At 44.6% G+C, this 22,309-nt stretch overlaps 1 protein-coding gene across 10 annotated transcripts in view; it reads right to left on the reverse strand.

Annotated features, from left to right (window-relative positions):
* The window catches only part of LOC109908109 (ankyrin repeat and SAM domain-containing protein 1A), a 116,858-nt gene that overhangs the window by 10,526 nt on the left and 84,023 nt on the right, over positions 1-22,309 (reverse strand). For all 10 annotated transcript variants that reach the window (XM_031794366.1, XM_031794364.1, XM_031794365.1 and 7 more), the window contains 7 exons: positions 20,391-20,506; positions 4,991-5,089; positions 4,716-4,862; positions 4,213-4,629; positions 4,036-4,107; positions 3,838-3,924; positions 2,759-2,896 (listed from right to left, as the gene is read on the reverse strand). In XM_031794366.1, the coding sequence (XP_031650226.1) occupies positions 2,759-2,896; positions 3,838-3,924; positions 4,036-4,107; positions 4,213-4,629; positions 4,716-4,862; positions 4,991-5,089; positions 20,391-20,506 (1,076 nt within the window). The remainder of the gene's footprint in view (positions 1-2,758; positions 2,897-3,837; positions 3,925-4,035; positions 4,108-4,212; positions 4,630-4,715; positions 4,863-4,990; positions 5,090-20,390; positions 20,507-22,309) is intronic.

Below are 22,309 nucleotides of genomic sequence, written 5' to 3' on the forward strand. Positions count from 1 at the left end.
TCAGTCCCGAGCTGCCCCTCAGTCCCGAGCTGCCCCTCAGTCCCGAGCTGCCCCTCAGTCCCGAGCTGTCCCGAGATGCCCCTCAGTCACGAGCTGCTCCTCAGTTCTGTGGGGTTCTGGGTGAGGACTATTAGGCCATGGTCGGCGGCGAGGGTGGATTATCCCAGGACGCGAAGGGGAGGAACTGGGACATTAATGAAGTGGGGTCCATGTCCCGAGCCGGAGCCGCCACCAATGACAGACGCCCACCCGGACCCTCCCTTTGGTTTTGAGGTGCATCCGGGAGTCCGCACCTTGGGGGGGGGGGGTTCTGTCACGCCTTGGTCTTAGTGTTTTGTGTTTTCGTTATATATTTGGTCAGGCCAGGGTGTGACAGGGGTTTATGTTGTTGTAATTCGTATTGGGGTTTGTAGTATTTGGGATCGCGGCTGATTAGGGGTGTTGTATAGGCTTGGCTGCCTGAGGCGGTTCTCAATCAGCAGTCAGGTGATTCTCGTTGCCTCTGATTGGGAACCGTATTTAGGTAGCCTGAGTTTCACTTTGTATTTCGTGGGTTCGTGGGTTTCGCGGGTTTCGTTGTTCCTGTCTCTGTGTAGTTTCACCAGATAGGCTGTAATTAGGTTTCACGTTCCGTTTGTTGTTTTGTATTTATTATAGTTAGTTCATGTATCGTCACTTTTCTTCATTAAAGACATGAGTAACCACCACGCTGCATTTCCGACTCTCTTTCAACAAACGAAGAACGCCGTTACATGTTCTTTGCACAGGATTCACTGTTTATTGCCTTAAGCTGGGCATCATTCACAAGTGATAATATATCATTCACAAGTGATAGGCTAATATTGTCACCCATCAAACTATTCTTATTTTAATATGGTCTTTACATATACTAAATAATATACGCGTGAAATTTGGTTTGATTTAGAATGGACTATTATCATGCACCTGTATCGAAACAGGGTCAGCGGGAAGAAAATGAATATTATCACTTAAATAGCAAAAGGACAACGCTTTTCCCATGGTTAATTTTCATGCCAGCCTGGTGGGCTATACTCCTGTTGTAAATAGAACCAAATGTGCCTAATATTAGGAAAGTTGAGAAATAAATATAGTAGGCCTAGCCTATAGAAAGCGGATGGGATCCTCCTATTTTTAAGAGGCCATCACTCTGTTTTCTCATGCAATTGAATAGCCTATATAAATGTTGCGCAACATGAGCTCATGGGCTCTCATGAAGTTTTTGATTAAATGTTCGAATATATTTGCATTGATTTCAGAGTGGTTAGAGGGACAATAGAGTGCTGTGAGTAACAGGCAGTTAGCAAGTTTGGTAGGCTACTAATGACAATCAGCAGCATCAGAGCTTGGAGAAGCCTAATTACTGTGACTAAACGTTTATGTGGAATTTGACTGCCGTCATGACTCGTGATACGATCACCATCACGGGCCAATTTTTTCTTGAGCAGATGGTTGGTGGGCCAGAACATATTTCAAACCTTGATTACATATGATCAAATATGCCTCTCTATTTATGCGTGGGAATACTAGGGAACAGATTTATATATCCTTCCTGTTTGGCCCTGTCCGGGCGTGTCCTCGGATGGGGCCACAGTGTCTCCTGACCCCTCCTGTCTCAGCCTCCAGTATTTATGCTGCAGTAGTTTATGTGTCGGGGGGCTAGGGTCAGTTTGTTATATCTGGAGTACTTCTCCTGTCCTATTCGGTGTCCTGTGTGAATCTAAGTGTGCGTTCTCTAATTCTCTCCTTCTCTCTTTCTTTCTCTCTCTCGGAGGACCTGAGCCCTAGAAACCATGCCCCAGGACTACCTGACATGATGACTCCTTGCTGTCCCCAGTCCATCTGACCGTGCTGCTGCTCCAGTTTCAACTGTTCTGCCTTATTATTATACGACCATGCTGGTCATTTATGAACATTTGAACATCTTGGCCATGTTCTGTTATAATCTCCACCCGGCACAGCCAGAAGAGGACTGGCCACCCCACATAGCCTGGTTCCTCTCTAGGTTTTGGCCTTTCTAGGGAGTTTTTCCTAGCCACCGTGCTTCTACACCTGCATTGCTTGCTGTTTGGGGTTTTAGGCTGGGTTTCTGTACAGCACTTTGAGATATCAGCTGATGTACGAAGGGCTATATAAATACATTTGATTTGATTTCCTAAATTAAAATCACTTTGAGCCGAATTCCTGGTGATTTTACAGTCCTTAATAATGTCCAACATAAAAAAATGTAAATACCCCCCCCCAAAGATTCACTCAGAAAACATGGGTGCCTGCCTATTGGGGAACCCTGGTTTAGACAAATAATCAGTTCTCAGGAGGAACGGCGTGGTGGAGGTTGGCAGTTTAGTGATGGCCACCTAGCAGCATGACTATCGGAAAAAGGCAAGCAAGCGTTCCTGAAGTGTGAAACCTCACAGGTAGATAAGCTGGTCTAGAGAGTAAAGATAACAGTGATGCTGTGTTGCTGCCAATCAGAATCACATCTCCTCTGAGGATTAAAAAAGGTGGCTGGGAAGGAACCAACATGAGGACAGAGGGGAGAACATCATTCTGTATGGACCTGAATCTACAGCCGAAAGATATTTGTATATGTACTGTGCTGTGGTGCGGCAATACGTCTTAGTTTGGACATATTCTGAAACGAATGCGATAGTATAACATACAATGAAGTCAAGTCACGTCACTGCGCGCTGGAGTGATCGGGTTAGAGTGGGATGATTGTGTAGGCATGTATTCTCACCACGTCCACTGTGCTGAACACATGGCAGTAGTGGTGGTTGGTCTGCAGGTCCTTGGTGATGTAGGCAAATGTGCACAGATCCTCTGGGTCCTGGGCCGCACACGAGATGTTCCGGATCTCATGCTCAGCTATGATGTTCTGTATTGGAGGAGTGTCCAACAAGACACTACAATGAGTATACTGTATGTATAGTCACAGAGACATCAATAAAGATCACATTCACATCTCCATTATGAAAGAACATGTCAATACGTTCTTAATTGCAATGGCGACACAGAAGTTTCTACCCTGTGACCCCTCAAAAAAGGCCTATCTGTCATGTGTATGTTAAGGGAATTTTTATCAATGATGACTAATTATGTATACATTTCAATCAGGACTGACTAGTCCAAATGCTATATGTACTGTACATATATGAATTTTCCCTCTTGCTCCCATTCCCAATTGTATATAATATAGTCAGGAGTTTAGTAACAATGACGGTCTGTTCCTTTGTACAAATGAATGAACTATCTCCAGATGGCAGGGACGGACTATCTCCAGACTGTCTAGAATGCTGATTTACAGTGACTGACCTTGGCTTTAGGAGAGGAGGGAAGGCTCGAGAACTATAGGGCCTCTAACCGTGTCATGAAGAGATAGAACATTTAGGAAACGCTGATGTCATTTTCAGTTTATAACCTGTGGTAAAATGTGTATGTAGGGAGTACTCTCTGGAATTAAACGCTATTACCTGACTTTTAAGACTGGTCTCGATCTATTTCATGCATAATTAATGAATTCACAACTCTTTGATGAAATAGAGAGTGCGAATTTGGTTTTGGCTACAAAACATATAGGAATTTAGAATTCCTCTAACAATATGATACACTTAACAGATAGGGGTGACATTTAGTATGAAGGAGAGAGAGGGTGGGGCTGAATCAATGTGATAGGTGTGATGTGATGCTGGGCAGACTCCTCCTCCCCTGGTGTCTAGTTTCCCTGGCTGGGACAGGTGTGTGTGTGTGTCTATCTAGTTTTCAGATATCGCCGTATGGATCAGGTCCAAGGTGAAAAGGGGCACCCAGCCAACCAACCTTATTGGCTGCGTCAATGAACTTCACCCCTTTGTATGTGATGGAGAGGACGATGGTGGGGACCTTCCTCATCTGCTCTGTCGACCTCTGGGGGGGGGGAGAGAGGAGGAAATTAGTCTGGGTCCTTTCAGCAGAGATAGAGAATGATGTCTCTCTAAACATGAGGAGACTAGAGTAGTAGTTAAAGGCGTGACCTACCCTCATTTTGGAACAGGCATCCTGGGTGGACTCTGTCCCACGTAGCTCCTTGATGAGCATAGATCCCAGGTACTGGATTTTGAGTGTTTGAAACATTAATATAGTAATACAGAGTGAGAAACCATATATATTAAAGAAAGACATTAGTGAGTTACTGCAGGAAAAGGTGTCACTTACATTGGCTTCATAGTCACAGGACTCAAAGATGAGCTTCTCAGGCTGGTGGTGCCAGTTCTGTACAGGGGTGTAAGGTGCTGCCAGGCTGGGGGGTCGCAGGGTCAGACGGGGCTCCCGATGCCGCTCCTCATACCTCTCATGTGAGCGGTGTCTTCCACTGCGGGGCCGGTGGGGGTCCACATCGTAAGCTGGGTCAGGCCCCTTCCTCCTCCCAGGCTCCCCCAACGGCAGGAGGGGGTCCATGGAACGACCCGCGTAGGAGTCCATGTGACTGATGGGAGAGGAGGTCTGGGATACCAGGTCCTGACACCTAATCTGGGACAGGCGGGGGGGCTTGACAGGAGGTTCCTCATAGGGCCGTTCTGCCAGCGAGGCGATGATGCGTTTTCTGTGTCCCAGCAGGGTGATTTTCAGTACCTGGAAGATACAAAATGGTTCTAACCACTGAACAAACTATTTCAAAATGTGCTCTCCCAAAGTAAATTTCAGAGAGACACACTCACGTTGACAATCTCCAGCTCCCACAGGTTCTTGACACAGTCGAGGCTGCGGTATCCGCTGGACAGGAAGTTGTGGAGGTACTCCTGCAGGCCCAGGAGGTCCAGCCAGGAGGAGAGAGAGATGCTTCCGTCACAGCCCAGGGCCTTCACCTGCAGGGGGAGACAGTCACACCCTGATCACTCCACTCCCCACATAGTCAGGGCTGATGACACTCGCTAGAGCTACTGCATGGGGCCATAGGGGAACTCATTAAAGTCAGGAGTTTGGAGAGACTCACCTTTGGCAGGGACCGAGCTGCATGCAGGATCTTCCTTCGATGTCCTGGGTCAGTGATGCCTATCTCCCTCAGGTCCTGTTCCTCCATCACATTACTGCCCTGTAACAGAGAGGACCGATTGGGTTAAAATGACATCACAGTGACCATACTAACATGGGTTCAATGTTGCCGTAACAGGCTTAGCTGTGTAAACTGGACAGGGAATTTGATAACACAATAATGCAATGGAGAGGGTTTTCTCATATTGTCAATAGAAATCTAACACAGCAACTTAGTGTTAAAAGGCAAACCAGACCCAGACAAAGACACACCCACGTGGTTGGTTAGTGAGCTGCCTCCCCTAATGCTGCCATTGCAAAAATAAGGGGTCCATTTCTTTGGAGTGTCAAGCACTTCTCCCTTCTCCCATAGAGAGAACATACAGCTGACTACAGCACTGAAATAAACATCAATACATCCCTCTAGTAAATGTAATTTAAGTGGATGAGAGAGGAAAGGGGAGGAGGTGGGACTAACCACTAGGGAGCCTAGTTGTTAGAGCGTTGGGCCAGTAACCAAAAGGTTTCTAGTTCGAATCCCCGAAATGACAAGGTAAAAAAATCTGTCGTTCTGCCCCTGAATGAGGCAGTTAACCCACTGTTCCTAGGCGTCATTGTGAATAAGAACTTGTTCACCAACCTAGTTAGATAAAGGTAAAAAACAAAAATATCTACAGTTCCACACAATACCATCTCCAAGGCTGAGACAGCCGGCAGGAACAATGGGTGGCTAATCCTCTTGGATCAATCGGTGAACTTCAGGAGGGGGACAGGGAGGAGCAAGGTGGGAAGAGTCCTACTGAGTCGACAACCGCAGGCAGCACTAAAGGACTTTGACCACAAAGGTTAGCCTCCCTCCACCGAGTGTCATTCATCAGGGTCACTCGATGGGTCCTTCCATTGGCCTGACGTGGTCAAATGAAAGAGGAATTACTAGCCATTACTCAAATGACTGACTTGGAAGTTGCTGCTGGCACACACTTAGTAGAAAAGTGCTCTATGGACCCTGCAACAGTGTTGTGCATGAGCCCTGTCAGTGGGATGGAGGGTCAGGAGCTGACAAACTGCGTTCCTGCAGGGGCAAAGGGAGTGGGAGGGAGGGGGCATCAGTGTGTGTGTTACACGGCGTAATATATACAGGGGTGAAATGAGTCATGGGGACTGTGGCTCAGCCATGGCAGGGAGGCAGATACCCAGGGATTTTGTGTGTGTGTGTGTGTGTGCGCACTTTCTTTTGGCTCTACTGTATTAACCTGAGCATGTGCAGGGATGAAGATCATGACTCAGGTATTTTCCACTGTTAGGATTATGTACGTGTTTATGGGAAGAGGGTAGATACAGAGAGGTATTCAGAGAGAGAGAGAGAGAGAGAGAGAGAGAGAGAGAGAGAGAGAGAGAGAGAGATTCACAGAGAGAGTGAGAGAGCGCGCGAGAGAGTGAGAGTGCGAGATAGAGAGAGAGATAGCGAGAGAGAGAGAGAGAAAGCGAGAGAGAGCGAGAGAGATAGCGAGAGATAGAGAGAGAGAGAAAGCGAGAGAGATACAGAGAGCGAGAGATAGAGATAGAGAGAGCGATAGAGAGAGAGCGAGAGAGATAGAGAGCGAGAGAGATAGAGAGCGAGAGAGAGAGAGAGAGCGAGAGCGAGAGAGCGAGAGAGAGAGAGAGAGCGAGAGCGAGAGAGCGAGAGAGCGAGAGCGAGAGAGCGAGAGAGCGAGAGCGAGAGAGCGAGAGAGATACAGAGAGAGCGAGAGAGATACAGAGAGAGCGAGAGAGATACAGAGAGAGCGAGAGAGATACAGAGAGAGCGAGAGAGATACAGAGAGAGCGAGAGAGATACAGAGAGAGCGAGAGAGATACAGAGAGAGAGATAGGAGTGTCAGTGGGCTATCAGACCATAGCAAAATCACAGTCAACTTGAATCATGAGGCATCAAAGCCAAAGGAACGGAGTAATATTAAGAAATACTATAGATCGAAGCAATGTAGTTTGGAAACTTACCAAAAAACAATTAAGCAACAAATTCAATCCCTTTTAGACAACTTCCTGGACAAATGTTCCACTGTAATAGTGAAGGTGTAAACTTGACAGTATAAAATCTTAACAGTATATTTGACCTCTCAGCTTCCCTATCAAATCTAAAAATCTCAAATAGATAACCGAAGAAAATGAACAACAATGACAAATGGTTTGATGAAGAATGCAAAAATCTAAGAAAGAAATTGGACAGGTTTCTCCAACCAAAAACATAGAGACCCGGAAAACCTGAGTCTACGCCTTCACTATGGTGAATCACTAAAACAATACAGAAATACAATATGAAAAAAGAAGGAACAGCACGTCAGAAACCAGCTCAATGTAATTGAAGAATCCATAGACTCTAACCACTCCTGGGAAAATTGGAAAACACTAAACAAACAACAATACGAAGAATTCTATCCAAAATGGAGATGTATGGGTAAACCACTTCTCCAATCTTTTTGGCTCTATAACAAAGAACAAACTTTAAAAACATACACATGATCAAATACAAATCTTAGAATCAACTATTAAAGACCCACTGGTTTCTCCAATTACCTTGAATGAGCAACATGCCAAAATAAAAACCCTCCAACCCAAAAAGGCCTGTGGTGTTGATGGTATCCTCAATGAAATGATTAAATATACAGACAACAAATTCCAATTGGCTATATTAAAACTCTATAACATCATCCTTAGCTCTTTGGAACCAAGGACTGATCACCTCAATCCACAAAAGTGGAGACAAATTTGACCCCAATAACTACTGTGGGACATGCATCAACAGCAACCTTGGGAAAATCCTATGCATTATCATTAACAGCAGACTCGTACATTTCCTCAGTGAAAACAATGTACTGAGCAAATGGCAAATTGGCTTTTAAACAAATTATTGTACGACAGATCACGTATTCACCCTGCACACCCGAATTGACAAACAAACAAACCAAAACAAAGGCAAAGCCTTCTCATGCTTTGTTGATTTCAAAAAAGCCTTTGACTCAATTTGGCTTGAGGGTCTGCTATACAATTGATGGAAAGTGGTGTGTGGTTAAAATAGACAAAAAACACACATTTATTCCCACAGGGCCATGGGGTGAGACAGGGATGCAGCTTAAGCCCCACCCTCTTCAACATATATATCAACGAATTAGTGAGGGCACTAGAAAAGTCTGCAGAACCCGGCCTCACCCTACCAGAATCTCAAGTCAAATGTCTACCGTTTGCTGATGATCTGGTGTTTCTGTCACCAACCAAGGAGGGCCTACAGCAGCACCTAGATCTTCTGCACAGATTCTATCAGACCTGGGCCCTGACAGTAAATCTCAGTAAGACCAAAATAATGGTGTTCCAAAAAAAGGTCCAGTCGCCAGGACCACAAATACAAATTCCATCTAGACACTGTTGCCCTAGAGCACACAAAAAACTATACATACCTTGGCCTAAACATCAGCGCCACAGGTAACTTCCACAAAGCTGTGAACGATCTGGGAGACAAGGCAAGAAGGGCATTCTATGCCATCAAATAGAACATAACATTTGACACATCAATTAGGATCTGGATAAAAATACTTGAATCAGTTATAGATCACATTGCCCTTTAGGGTTGTGAGGTCTTGGGTCCGCTCACCAACCAAGAACTCACAAAATGGGACAAACACCAAATTGAGAAACTGCATGCAGAATTCTGCAAAAATATCCTCTGTGTACAACGTAGAACACCAAATAATGCATGCAGAGCAGAATTAGGCCGATACCCGCTAATTATCAAAATCCAGAAAAGAGGCGTTAAATTCTACAACCACTTAAAAGGAAGCGATTCCCAAACCTTCCATAACAAAGCCATCACCAACAGAGAGATGAACCTGGAAAAGAGTCCCCTAAGCAAGCTGGTCATGGGGCTCTGTTCACAAACACAAACAGACCCCCAGTACAGCAACACAATTAAACCCAACCAAACCATGAGAAAACAAAAAGATAATTACTTAACACATTGGAAATAATTAACAAATAAACAGAGCAAACTAGAATGCTATTTGGCCCTAAACAGAGAGTAGACAGTGGCAGAATACCTGACCACTGTGACTGACACAAACTTAAAGAAAGCTTTGACTGTGTACAGACTCAGTGAGCATAGCCTTGCTATTGAGAAAGGCTGCCGTAGGCAGACATGGCTCTCAAGAGAAGACAGGCTATGTGCTCACTGCCCACAAAATGAGGTGGAAACTGAGCTGCACTTCCTAACCTCCTGCCCAATGTATGACCATATTAGAGACACATATTTCCCTCAGATTACACAGATCCACAAAGAATTCAAAAACAAATCCAATTTTGAAAAACTCCCATATCTACTGGGTGAAATTCCACAGTGTGCCATCACAGCAGCAAGATTTGTGACCTGTTGCCACGAGAAAAGGGCAACCAGTGAAGAACACACACCATTGTAAATACAACCCATTTCTATGCTTGTTTATTTTATCTTGTGTCCTTTACCATTTTGTACATATATAATATGACATTTTTCAATGTCTTTATTGTTTTGAAACTTCTGTATGTGTGATGTTTACTGTTAATTTTTATTGTTTATTTCACCTTATATATTCACTTTATATATTATCTACCTCACTTTCTTTGGCAATGTTAACACATGTTTCCCATGCCAATAAAGCCCTTGAATTTAATTTAATTGAGATACAGAGAAAGAGAGAGAGATACAGAGAGAGATACAGAGAAAGAGAGAGAGAGATACAGAGAAAGATACAGAGAGAGAGAGATACAGAGAAAGATACAGAGAGAGAGAGAGAGATATATAGAGAAAGAGAGAGAAAGATAGAGAGAGAGAAAGAGAGAGAGATACAGAGAGAGATACAGAGAAAGAGAGAGAGAGATACAGAGAGAGATACAGAGAAAGAGAGAGAGAGATACAGAGAAAGATACAGAGAGAGAGAGAGATACAGAGAAAGATACAGAGAGAGAGAGAGATACAGAGAAAGATACAGAGAGAGAGAGAGAGATACAGAGAAAGATACAGAGAGAGAGAGAGAGATACAGAGAAAGATACAGAGAGAGAGAGAGAGAGATACAGAGAAAGATACAGAGAGAGAGAGAGAGATACAGAGAAAGATACAGAGAGAGAGAGAGAGATACAGAGAAAGATACAGAGAGAGAGAGAGAGATACAGAGAAAGATACAGAGAGAGAGAGAGATACAGAGAAAGATACAGAGAGAGAGAGAGAGATACAGAGAAAGATACAGAGAGAGAGAGAGAGATACAGAGAAAGATACAGAGAGAGAGATACAGAGAAAGATACAGAGAGAGAGAGAGAGATACAGAGAAAGATACAGAGAGAGAGAGAGAGATACAGAGAAAGATACAGAGAGAGAGAGAGATACAGAGAAAGATACAGAGAGAGAGAGAGATACAGAGAAAGATACAGAGAGAGAGAGAGAGATACAGAGAAAGATACAGAGAGAGAGAGAGAGATACAGAGAAAGATACAGAGAGAGAGAGAGAGAGATACAGAGAAAGATACAGAGAGAGAGAGAGAGAGATACAGAGAAAGATACAGAGAGAGAGAGAGAGAGATACAGAGAAAGATACAGAGAGAGAGAGAGATACAGAGAAAGATACAGAGAGAGAGAGAGAGAGATACAGAGAAAGATACAGAGAGAGAGAGAGAGAGATACAGAGAAAGATACAGAGAGAGAGAGAGAGATACAGAGAAAGATACAGAGAGAGAGAGAGAGATACAGAGAAAGATACAGAGAGAGAGAGAGAGATACAGAGAAAGATACAGAGAGAGAGAGAGATACATACAGAGAGAGAGAGATACAGAGAAAGATACAGAGAGAGAGAGATACAGAGAAAGATACAGAGAGAGAGAGAGAGATACAGAGAAAGATACAGAGAGAGAGAGAGATACAGAGAAAGATACAGAGAGAGAGAGAGATACAGAGAAAGATACAGAGAGAGAGAGAGATACAGAGAAAGATACAGAGAGAGAGAGAGAGATACAGAGAAAGATACAGAGAGAGAGAGAGATACAGAGAAAGATACAGAGAGAGAGAGAGAGAGATACAGAGAAAGATACAGAGAGAGAGAGAGAGATACAGAGAAAGATACAGAGAGAGAGAGAGATACAGAGAGAGAGATACAGAGAAAGATGCAGAGAGAAAGATACAGAGAGAGAGATACAGAGAGAAAGATACAGAGAGAGAGAGATACAGAGAAAGATACAGAGAGAGAGAGATACAGAGAAAGATAGAGAGAAAGATACAGAGAGAGAGAGATACAGAGAAAGATACAGAGACAGAGAGATACAGAGAAAGATACAGAGAGAGAGAGATACAGAGAAAGATACAGAGAGAGAGAGATAGAGAAAGATACAGAGAGAGAGAGATACAGAGAGAGAGATACAGAGAAAGATACAGAGAGAGAGAGATACAGAGAAAGATACAGAGAGAGAGATACAGAGAATGATACAGAGAGAGAGATGAGAAGAGGAAATACAGTAAAACGTTTAGACAACGGCTCATTGTGTCACCTTTATTCCTCTAATAACTCATAGTGGAATGACAGCTCTGGGGACTTCTACACTCACACCTTATCTAATCACTTCAGTCATCTCTCCAGCTGATGATTTAGAGCTGAACAATACAATGATGAGGGGAATGAAGCCAGAGTACAGCTGCCCACATTTCCTTGGCGTGTTTAGAGTTTGGAGCACAGACGGTACACTACTGCTGCTGGTGCAGACGAGACTAAAGCCGATCAATGGCTCTTTCTGTGTATGAAATACTAAAGGAGGGGTAGCTACCATTCACATCAGCCCCATCTATCCGTCAGCACCAGGATTCAATTACGTTACGCAACAGGTATAACAAAAGACCACTATGGAACACATACTGATACATTTCTATTGCTGGGCTGGGGAGTCAGTGAGCGGTACGAGGCAACATGGTGCAAGGCAATGGAAATTATACAAATCAGCTTATTTTCAAATCAGGCCATCATATGAGGAACCAAGGCGTAAAGGGGAGTTATTCAACAGTGTAATAGCATTCATAATACATTCATAAGGTTGTTTTCTATTGCAGACTATGTTTGGAAGATTTAGTGTGTTTGCAGTGTTAGTGTCCTTCACTAATGGCGTCAGAGGCTGCCGTCCATGTCGACAGAGTGATTTCCAGGACCAACACAGACACACATAGATCCCTCATCTCTGGCTGACTGCATCTCTCTGATCCTGACACTCATACTAAACGCCTTCTGAGAACCCCCCCCACATCTACACCAGTTACCACAGAGACTAGAGAAGGGCCCTTGCCTCAATGTCAAAATAAACTTTAAATGGATTATCGAATTTCTGATGAAAGGCAATTGAGCGGAGGAAATTCTCCAACTGCCTGATATGGAGACAAAATGCAACATTCACCCCAACCTGTCCCTGCTGTACAAGCGTTCATCGGTCAACCCACCAAGGCCACAAACAGCAAGAGAACGTGTGATAAACAGTCTTAATCAGACTCCGACGACTGGGAACTCTGGGAGAATCAGACCTCTTCCAGAACAGGCGTTGCAGAATATAGTGAGAATACATTACATAGAGCTGACTACAGCACCACGGACTGAAGGGGACATGCTCAGTCTGGAATACGACTGCTCCAGACAGTCTTGTGCCATGAGTCTGGGGGACTGAGGCAGTTAGGTGGGTATGATCCATCAGCCAGGCTATGTTCTGCCAACCGAAGAAAAGAGTGAGTGGTGGGCTCGAGGGGTTGTGTGTGTAGATTGTGAAAATGTTTTGACAAATGGACCTCAATCAAGAAATTCCCTTCCAACTTAATGCTAATCCTTTTTAAATAGCTCAACGCACACAACAATGTAAAAATCAATTAGGCCCTTCCTCCGCTATCCCCGAGTTTACCGGGTGCGTCAGTTAGTCTGTCCTCTGTCATTTATTCTCACTATAACCCGCCTCCGAAGAATAGGTCATGGAAATATTATTCCCATTAGAGGCTGTGGTGTGTTCATTACGTGACTACTTTGTGCCAAACCAAACAGAAGAGAGAGACTGGACTGTGAGGATCACACAGGCTGGCGTATTAACAGAGGAAGGACAGGCTGCTCCTCTCCTCTGATATTGCTCATTGGCATCATTGTGATGTTTGATTACAAGCCGAGCAGGTCCCTGGGCAATCATTACCGGTACAGTGCACCTGCCTGCGACTTCTCTGCTGATCTCAGAGACTTCAAGGAAATACATTTTCCCTGGCTGCCTTGATGAACACACACTCTACTGCTGTGAAGTCTCACCAACAGAGCGGGAGCCTCAACGAAGATAAGAGAACGCTAACTCAGTCTCGTTTCTATCACAGTACCGCCTGCCACTAGTAGGATGCTTTTGAAGTTAGAGTAGTCCTTTATGTACAAGGAAGAGGTGTCCGTTTCTTGCGACAGGCATTACCAGTCCAGTTGACAGCATGCAGAGTACAGATGGATGCTTGCTTTGCTTCTTCCACTCGTTCTCTCTCTGGGTCAATATAGATTCAAGTTTCACGTTTTAATGCCATGTGTACAAGTACAGTGAAATGCCTTTCTTGCCAGCTCCAAACCCAACAATGCAGTAATCAATATCAATGTAGCACTAAAAAAATACCAAGGTAGAAACACAAGAGAAATGAAAAAGAAAAGGAACATGAGAAAGTAAGAAGCTGTAAACAGGGTCAGTTCCAATACCATATTTACAATGTGCAGGGATCCTGGAGTGATAGAGCTAGATATGTATCGGGGTAAGGTGACTACGCAACAGGATATAAGGTAAACAGAGTAGCAGCAGATACATGGAGATTGTACGTGAGTGTGTGTGCGTAGAGTCAGTATAAATGTGTATGTATGTTATGTGTGTGTTGGAGTGTCAGTGTGCAGAGTCCTGTGAGTGTGCCTAGAGGCCGTGCAAAGATCAAAATAAATACAAGGGTCAACTCAGATAGTCTGTGTAGACATTCTGTTAGCTATTTAGCAGTCTTATGGCTTGGGGATAGAAACGGTTAAGGAGCCCGTTGGTGTCAGACTTGATGTACCGGTACCGCTTTCCGTGTGGCAGCAGAGAGAACAGTCTATGGCTTGGGTGGCTTTAACAATTTACTGGGCCTTCCTTTCACACCGCCTGATATTGATATCCTGGACGGCAGGGAGCTTGGCCCCAGTGATGTACTCGGCTGTCCGCACCACCCTTTGTAGCTCCATGCGATTGAGGGCGGTGCTATTGCCATACCAAGCAGTGATGCAGCCAGTCAAGATGCTCTCAATGGCGCAGCTGTAGAACTTTTGGAAAATTTGAGGGCTTGTGCCAAACTATTTCAACCTCCTGAGGGGGAAGAGGTGCTGTCTTGCCTTCTCCACGATCAGATCCGTGGTCTTACTGATGTTGAGGGAGAGGTTGTTGGACCTCCTCCCTGTAGGCTGTCTCATCATTGCCGATGATCAGGCCTACCACTGTCATGTCATCAGCAAACTTGATTATAGTGTTGGAGTTGTGCGTAGCCACGCAGTCGTGGGTCAACAGGGAGTACAGGAGGGGACTAGGCACACACGCCTGTGGGGCGCCCGTGTTGAGGGTCAGCATGGCGGAGGTGATGTTGCCTACCCTAACTACGTAGGGTCAGCTCGTCAGGAAGTCCAAGATCCAGTTGCAGAGGGAGGTGTTCAGTCCCAGGGTCTTGAGCTTGGTGATGAGCTTGGAGGGGACAATGGTGCTGAACACTGAGCTGTAGTCAATGAACAGCATTTTCACATAGGTACAGTATCTTATCTAGGTGGGTGAAGGCAGTGTGAAGCGCAATTGAGATTGCGTCATATATGGATCTGTTGGGGCGGTATGCAAATTGGAGTGGGTCTCGGGTGTCTGGTATGATGGTGGAGTTAGTGTGTGCCATAACCAGCCTCTCATAACACTTCCTGATTACAGATGTGTGTGCTCCAGGGCGGGAGTCATTGTGGCATGAAAGCCTTCGAGTTCTTAGGAACAGGGATGATGGTGGTCAACTGTGGCGATTACAGACGGGGACAAGGAAAGGTTGAAAATGACTGAATATGCCTGCCAGCTGATCTGCGCATGCTCTGAGAATGTGCCCTGGAATACCATCCAGCCCCGCGGCCTTGCGAGTGTTGACCTGATGAAAGACCTTACTCAAGTCGGCCTAAGAGAGCGAGATCACCTGGATCGGTGGTGGCCCTCACGGACGGTATTGTGCTCTAATTGTCGAAGCGTGCATCAAATGTGTTGAGTTCGTTTGGTAGATCACGACTGGGTCTTCCTTTGTAATCCTTAATGGACAGTAGACCCTGCCACATGCGTTGGGCGTCAGAGCCTGTGTAATAGGATTCCAATTTTTTCCTATATTGCCGTTTTGCTCATTTGATGACTCTGCGGAGGTCATAGTGGGACTTCTTGTACTTGTTCCGGTCCCCAGCCGTAGCCTCAGGGTGGTCTGCGATGGCCCCATGTGTGGTAGCCCTGTCCTTTAGTTTAACGCCAATCTGTTTTAATCCAGAGTTTTTGATTGGGAAAGCAGCGAACATTCACTGTAGGGACAACGTCGCAAATGCATTTCCTTATGATGCCAGTGACGGAGGTGGTTAGCTTGTTGATGTTATCGGCAGAGTCTCGGAACATATTCCAATCAGCGCTAGCAAAGCATAATCTGATTCTGATGATCAATTCTCAACAGAAGCGAGTCACGGGTTCTTCCTGTTTGAGGAAGCAGGAATACGGAGTCATGATCTGATATAGAAACGCATCTCGTAATCTTTTTAAAGGGCTTTCCTTCACTCGTATCCGACCACACAATCACTGTTATCGTATTGATCTGGTGCTGGGAGCAGCTTGAGGGCCAAGGAGACATCACAGTACTCAGACTGCTGGAATAAATTGAGTTTAATTAGGAAACTTCAAGGCCGCTCTGTACAACATACATTAAGACACAACACTGACTCCCCCAAAACCAGGGGTAAAATCTTCAGATGGGTTGTTCTCAGATAGCCATCATTTAATTTCACATGCATTTTTGTGCAGTCAATAGGAATTGAAGATGGGAGGGAACTGATAAAAATGTATTTTAATTATTTTCTGACAGCAGACTCTTTGAGCAGCTGAACCTAAAAGCTGTGAGTTGTCAGATAGCTGGAATAGAGGTCTTAAATCACACACACACACAAAACATGTGTGTGGAGTCTGTTTTTGTACCCCATTGACAGACATGTGGCAGAGTGACTCAGTGCTGTGAAGGTTTATTAATGAGAAGGGTATATGAGGAGCTTATGCAGCTTTCAAAACCTACTGGTAATGGACAAGGAGATTAGTATAAAGGGGTTCATCTGTCTGGTAAGTACAGTTTTAATTACTTTTGGCAAGGACCATCATCTTCCTTCCAAATTTGGCAATAGATATAGGCCCAGTACTGTTGGCACGAGCAGATATATATACACACAAGGTTCAACCGATACAGAGACACTAAGAAGATCTTGGGCATACACACACTCTCTCCATGCCTCACTGATGATTTGTGCACATCAGATATTCATAGTGCATAGGGAGGGATGTAGAGTCACTGGTGCTTAGCATCCATGGCACTTGTTGTAGGCCCAGTGCTGCCATTTGAAAGATGGTACAGATTCCTGCGGGTGGTTAAGGGGGGGGGGGGGGGTAACACGAGGAAAGTTATTTCCAGGCACAAATTGAGAACTCTTAAAAGGTCACCATTTACTGAAATATCTGACAAGAAGAAATGCTACAAAAAAAGTTACTGCTTTTATCCAAATCCCTCCTACAGAATTGGGCAAAGCAGGTGGTATCTGAGCCTAATCAAAAAGGTAGGAAATTGGCAGTGCCATTCTTTGGAGAGGATTGAGGGAAGGAGGAGGGAGAGAATGAAGGAAGAAGAAGATCAGAGCCATGCAGAAACCCAGAGAAATAAACCAATCAGGAGGTGAGAGAAAATGTAAACAACTCAGCCCTTTAAAATCCCACTGGAGAATGATCTGCAATTCACTGGCATATGCAGAGTATGCTCTCATGATGTAGTAGTTCATTAAAGATAATCATAGCAGGTGCATTTTCATGTAGCGTATCCACTCTGACACAGCTGGTCCATTCAGCCATTAAACCAAAGTGGCAGTATAGACAAAGCCAGGGGCAGGTCAGGACCATAAACCCAGGCCAAGCTGCTCCTGGTCAGGCTGCTGTCTCCAAGGTTGTGTTGAAGCCAAGGCTGACTTTTAACCAAAGTACACCGCAGAGCTGGATAATACATCAGATTGGCGTTAATTAAACACAAAGTCTAGTTAGTGTCTGTTGTACAAGGGTACATCTAAACCACTGAGGGAGGATACAAACAACCAGGGAATAAAAGGAGAGAGAACAAGGGAAGGCAGTCTGTTCTCTCTGTTCACAGAGACCCACTCGGTAGGCTACAATTGATGACCGCCCGCTAACGGAATTGACTGTAATCACAGCAAAAAAATCACATTTCCCAATGACCTTCACTGTCTGGAGAAGAGAGGAAAGACCTGGGGAAACAGAAAGTGCTGCTACTGCATCCCTTTACCAACGCTCTGAGTGTTCAAATAATGCATCATTTGTGGGGAAGGACACATTCAGCACCTGTGACTGTCACTGTAGATATTTTAAGGGGGGAAGTAGCCTCTAAATATTCTCTCACAAGCCCACACAGACAGAAGAACAGAGACACTAACTCTCTTGAGAGGTGAATGTTTCAGGGAAGGTGTGTGTGTGTAGGATAGAGAGTTAAGCCTAGGTGAGGAGGGACATCTTCATTCTGACACAACATGGCTCTTTAATTTACAGCTCCCGGCCCAACGGCCTACTCTTCTGCCTGGCCAGCAGGGACCTCCATCCTCTCCTCCATCAATCATTACTGAAGCTGCTAAAAACCATCATGGCTGGAAAACAACAACACAGCACACCAGGGGCTGGATAACCCTTGTCAGCCTGGCAACACTACAATAACACCAACCCACCAGTTATTGACATACAGTTCAATTATGGTGAGGCAGCAGCTGGTACTCAGGCAGTCAACTGATTGTGAGTGAAAGAATGTGAGACTGTGGAAGTGTTGGCTGAGCAGCTGTAAGGTGAGAGTTAGGCACAATGGGGCTCCCAACAGTAATAATGGCATCAAACACATAACTGCTGTTAGCTGCGTGATAACACAGGTTGTGTTGGGCTTGTGAACAGGCTGAATAGGTTTTGTGTGTACTGTGCAGCTTTCCGTTTGGCACAGAGCCTAGATACCTCTTGAGTGTTAAGCCTTTCCTTGTCCCCCTCGCTCAACCCTGACTCGGGTTGCAAAGCTACCGATAATTTCCCAAAGTTACAGAAATGTTTTGTAATTTTGGTAATTAACAGAAATTCTATGGCAATCTATCATAACTTTGGTCATTTATAATTTAATAACTTAATTTTTTTTTAAATTAATTTATAGTATTAATTTATTATATTTGTGTCCATATTGTCCATGAGTTTCTAGTAGATAAACCATATGGTTCAATAGAATATAGCCTAATTAATGAAAAAAGTATCTTAACAATGGCATTATTTTCTATTAACTCTGCAACTCTTCCAACTATTGACTTATTTCGCAACTACCCCCAGTTGGATGCCAAAACATTGACAACAAATATATATTGACATAGTGAAATAAATAAAGTGTGTATAAAAAATAATGGTATTCACTGAGTTGATGGTTTATATTTAGGATAACGTCTAACCGCTTTGTCAATATATGTTATCCTTAAAATCATGTTATTGAATTATTTCAAATATTTTACTTGTGATAAGGCCACACAGTGGGCTAGAGATAAATACAGACACCTGTGATAATCTCAAATACCCAAAAGGGCCACTTGATGTCTTGTGAAAGTTTACATAAAATCCTTGAAAGATATCAAGATCCTGGTAGTTTACTGGTAAAGTTTCCAGTAATACACCCGCTGGTAGTTTACTGGTAATGTTTCCAGTAATACACCCTCTGGTAGTTTACTGGTAATGTTTCCGTAATACACCCTCTGGTAGTTTACTGGTAATGTTTCCAGTAATACACCCTCTGGTAGTTTACTGGTAATGTTTCAGTAATACACCCTCTGGTAGTTTACTGGTAATGTTTCCAGTAATACACCCTCTGGTAGTTTACTGGTAATGTTTCCAGTAATACACCCGCTGGTAGTTTACTGGTAATGTTTCCAGTAATACACCCTCTGGTAGTTTACTGGTAATGTTTCCAGTAATACACCCTCTGGTAGTTTACTGGTAATGTTTCAGTAATACACCCTCTGGTAGTTTGTGTGTGTGTTAGAAATAGTGTGTGTGAGAGAGAGAGAGAGAGGGAGCCTAGGGGGTTCACTGGTATTTTCATCTTTAAATGCTTTCGTTAATTTCGTTTACAGAGTAATTTAGTAAACAGGAACATCACACTAAGGGGATTCGATGCCAATGTCACCAACCATGAGAACATCATCTAATCAGACAGCCACAGAGGAGGGGACCCAATAAATCAACCTCCAAGCATCAAACCAACCAACTGCTCCAGTCCTGTCAGAAGGGCAATGCTAAAAGGTGACCTTTCCAATGAGATGATGCATGTCTCAACACTGTACCACACATGTAATTTGAGCAGGGAATTTGATTAACTGTATTCAATTATCCAATGAGGAAAATTGCATGGAATATTTGGTGACATTACATACATAAACACCCTTTTCAATTATTTTCAAGATGAAGCTTAAATCATGAAACACAATCATGCAATCAATTACGCAACATAGGCTTTAACCTGTGTGAAACGGCAATTCTTCAAAATGTTCCTGGCGTGAATGAGATCTCTGACAAAGACATCACACAAGGAAGGACAGGACCCCTTGAGGACCTGGGTCTTATTGCACAGAGGAGAATCAGGAACATGTGATTGAATGAAAGGGGGAGGCAGGGATCTCAGGGGGGGTTTCAGTAAATTGGAATTTACAGGGAAAGCTAATGGGATCTGCTAAGGCTAATGGATGGCTGCATCGATACTTGATTAATACCAACTGAAGGAAGAAGAGGAGACTGACTTTGAAAGGAGGTAGGCAGGCAGAACAAAAGAATAGACAGAGTTCCAGAAGATGAGAGAAAGAGGCAGTGAGATAGGAAGACGGGGGTGAGACAGCCCCAGATTAGCCCACAAAGGAGTGAGAGGTAGGTACAATTTAAGAGGATAAGGAGAGAGCGAGAGAGAGAGACAGCGAGAGAGGAAGGAGGGGTGTGTGTGTGTGTGTGAGATTGACTCACCATGTAGTGCAGGTCGTCGAAGCCGTTGAGCAGCAGCTTGCTCTCGTACTGCGGCAGCCCCACGTGTTCCAGCCAGTCCCCCACGGGCTGATCCAGCAGCCGCCCAGCCGCCCCACCTGCAGACAGAGGGAAGCGCTTGAGCAGGGAGAAGCCTTTGAGGCGGTAGCAGCGGCACTCCGACGACGACACATGGCACTGCCACATCATCCTGGGCCAGCAGAACCGAGCGCACCAGCACCACGAGGGCAGGGGAGACAGCGTGACGGTGGCACCACAGTGGGCAGGGGAGACAGCGTGACGGTGGCACCACAGTGGGCAGGCGGTGGCTCCCGCACAACAGCGGGGGCCAAACCACTTTCACCTGGGATCGAGTTAAAGACCACTGGGTCTCAGGGGGCGAGGGGCTTCTGGTCCCCTCTCCTAGTTAACAGCTAGAATGCTGTGTCCACTCTGCTCTGGTTACCAGCTCAAAAGCACTCAAAAACAGAAATACATTCAACAGGGTCGAGAACAGCCACACATGTAACATTTTCCTGCTTAGACAAAAATGGTCCATATACTACATTCTATTTACACAAGATGGGTTCCCTTGAAAAGAGAAAGAGGATATTCTGTCTAAAGTTGCAAGCTTGCTGATCCCTCCTCCCGCTGATTTGCTCCAGTTGTTAATGAGGGAGAGGATCTCTGAAACGAGAGAGAAGCGTATCACAGCAGTTGGGGGGTTTCTCTCCCAGTGAAAAGTTCTTTAGAACTCGCGCGGAGCAGCAGGAGACGAACGATTAAGACAGTTCATCCGTGGCCCATCCCAGTTTCTCGCCACTTCTCCACACGGTCAGCAGATCACATGCCAGGCAGGAGTCTCCCACCTGGACTACGTGTGTGAATCAGGAAACCCAGCGTGGCAGAGAGGAACGACAGACCGCCCGTGAAGCACGTGAGAATTGAAAACAGAGTGACAGTAATTAGCTTTAGATGGCTATGATGAATCAATCAAGGTTACTAGCTGTGCTTAGAATAAACTGAATATCTACATGTGACTCCTGAAACAAAAGACACTGGAGTGGGGTGGGTAAGTGCTGAGATGGGGCATTCACTCTGGACCTGTAAACAATTTAATCTAATACATGAAGTAACTCCTTCTGATCAAAGCTAACTCAAAACATGCACCTTTGAGTTAATCCTAACGATTTAGGCTGTAAATGGTCACACGCTCGCATGACTTGGGATCAACATCACTCATTTAACTCAAAGCTGGATATTAAAACGTTCCAGCAAAAAGAATCTGTCCCCCTGTGCAGCCATCTGCCATCACCACTCAGTTGGTCTAGCATCCTTCAAATTAACTGCAAATCATTTCAATATTTAAAAATTAAGGCACTCACTGCTTTCAGGCCAATCTTGAGAATCAGTTATTTCTGTGCCGAAATGATGTAATAGATACAGTAGATTTAAGTCATCAATACAGAGATATCTAATGCAAAACAATCTATATTACAATCAATACGTTGTTAACCTATAGAAACGCTACTACAACCCCTGACCCTGTCCTGTCAGCGTGAACCCAGAGTTCTGATCCTATCATAATACATAGAACATGTACACACACACACACACACGTTAGTCCTCACAGCACACACACACTTCAGTCCTGTCCACAGCCACTACACTTCAGATTAGGAACAAATCTAGCAAGTATCCAGAGTCCACTACTTCATGTGGCTTTTAAGACCTGCTGCAAGTCTCCAGGTTAAACTCCTATGCTGCCGGCATGAAAGCTTTGAGACCGCAGTTCTTCAGGCACACGGTCTGTTTGTCACTGCCCGAGTCTAACGGCAGGCTCCCTTCTGCTTTAACTCAGATACTCCGCTCAAGGTGTTCAGGCAAACGGATGGTCCGCACACAATCCTAGAGATGCTCGA

The sequence above is a fragment of the Oncorhynchus kisutch genome, linkage group LG17 (assembly GCF_002021735.2).
Source record: "Oncorhynchus kisutch isolate 150728-3 linkage group LG17, Okis_V2, whole genome shotgun sequence".
NCBI classification, from domain to species: domain Eukaryota; kingdom Metazoa; phylum Chordata; class Actinopteri; order Salmoniformes; family Salmonidae; genus Oncorhynchus; species Oncorhynchus kisutch.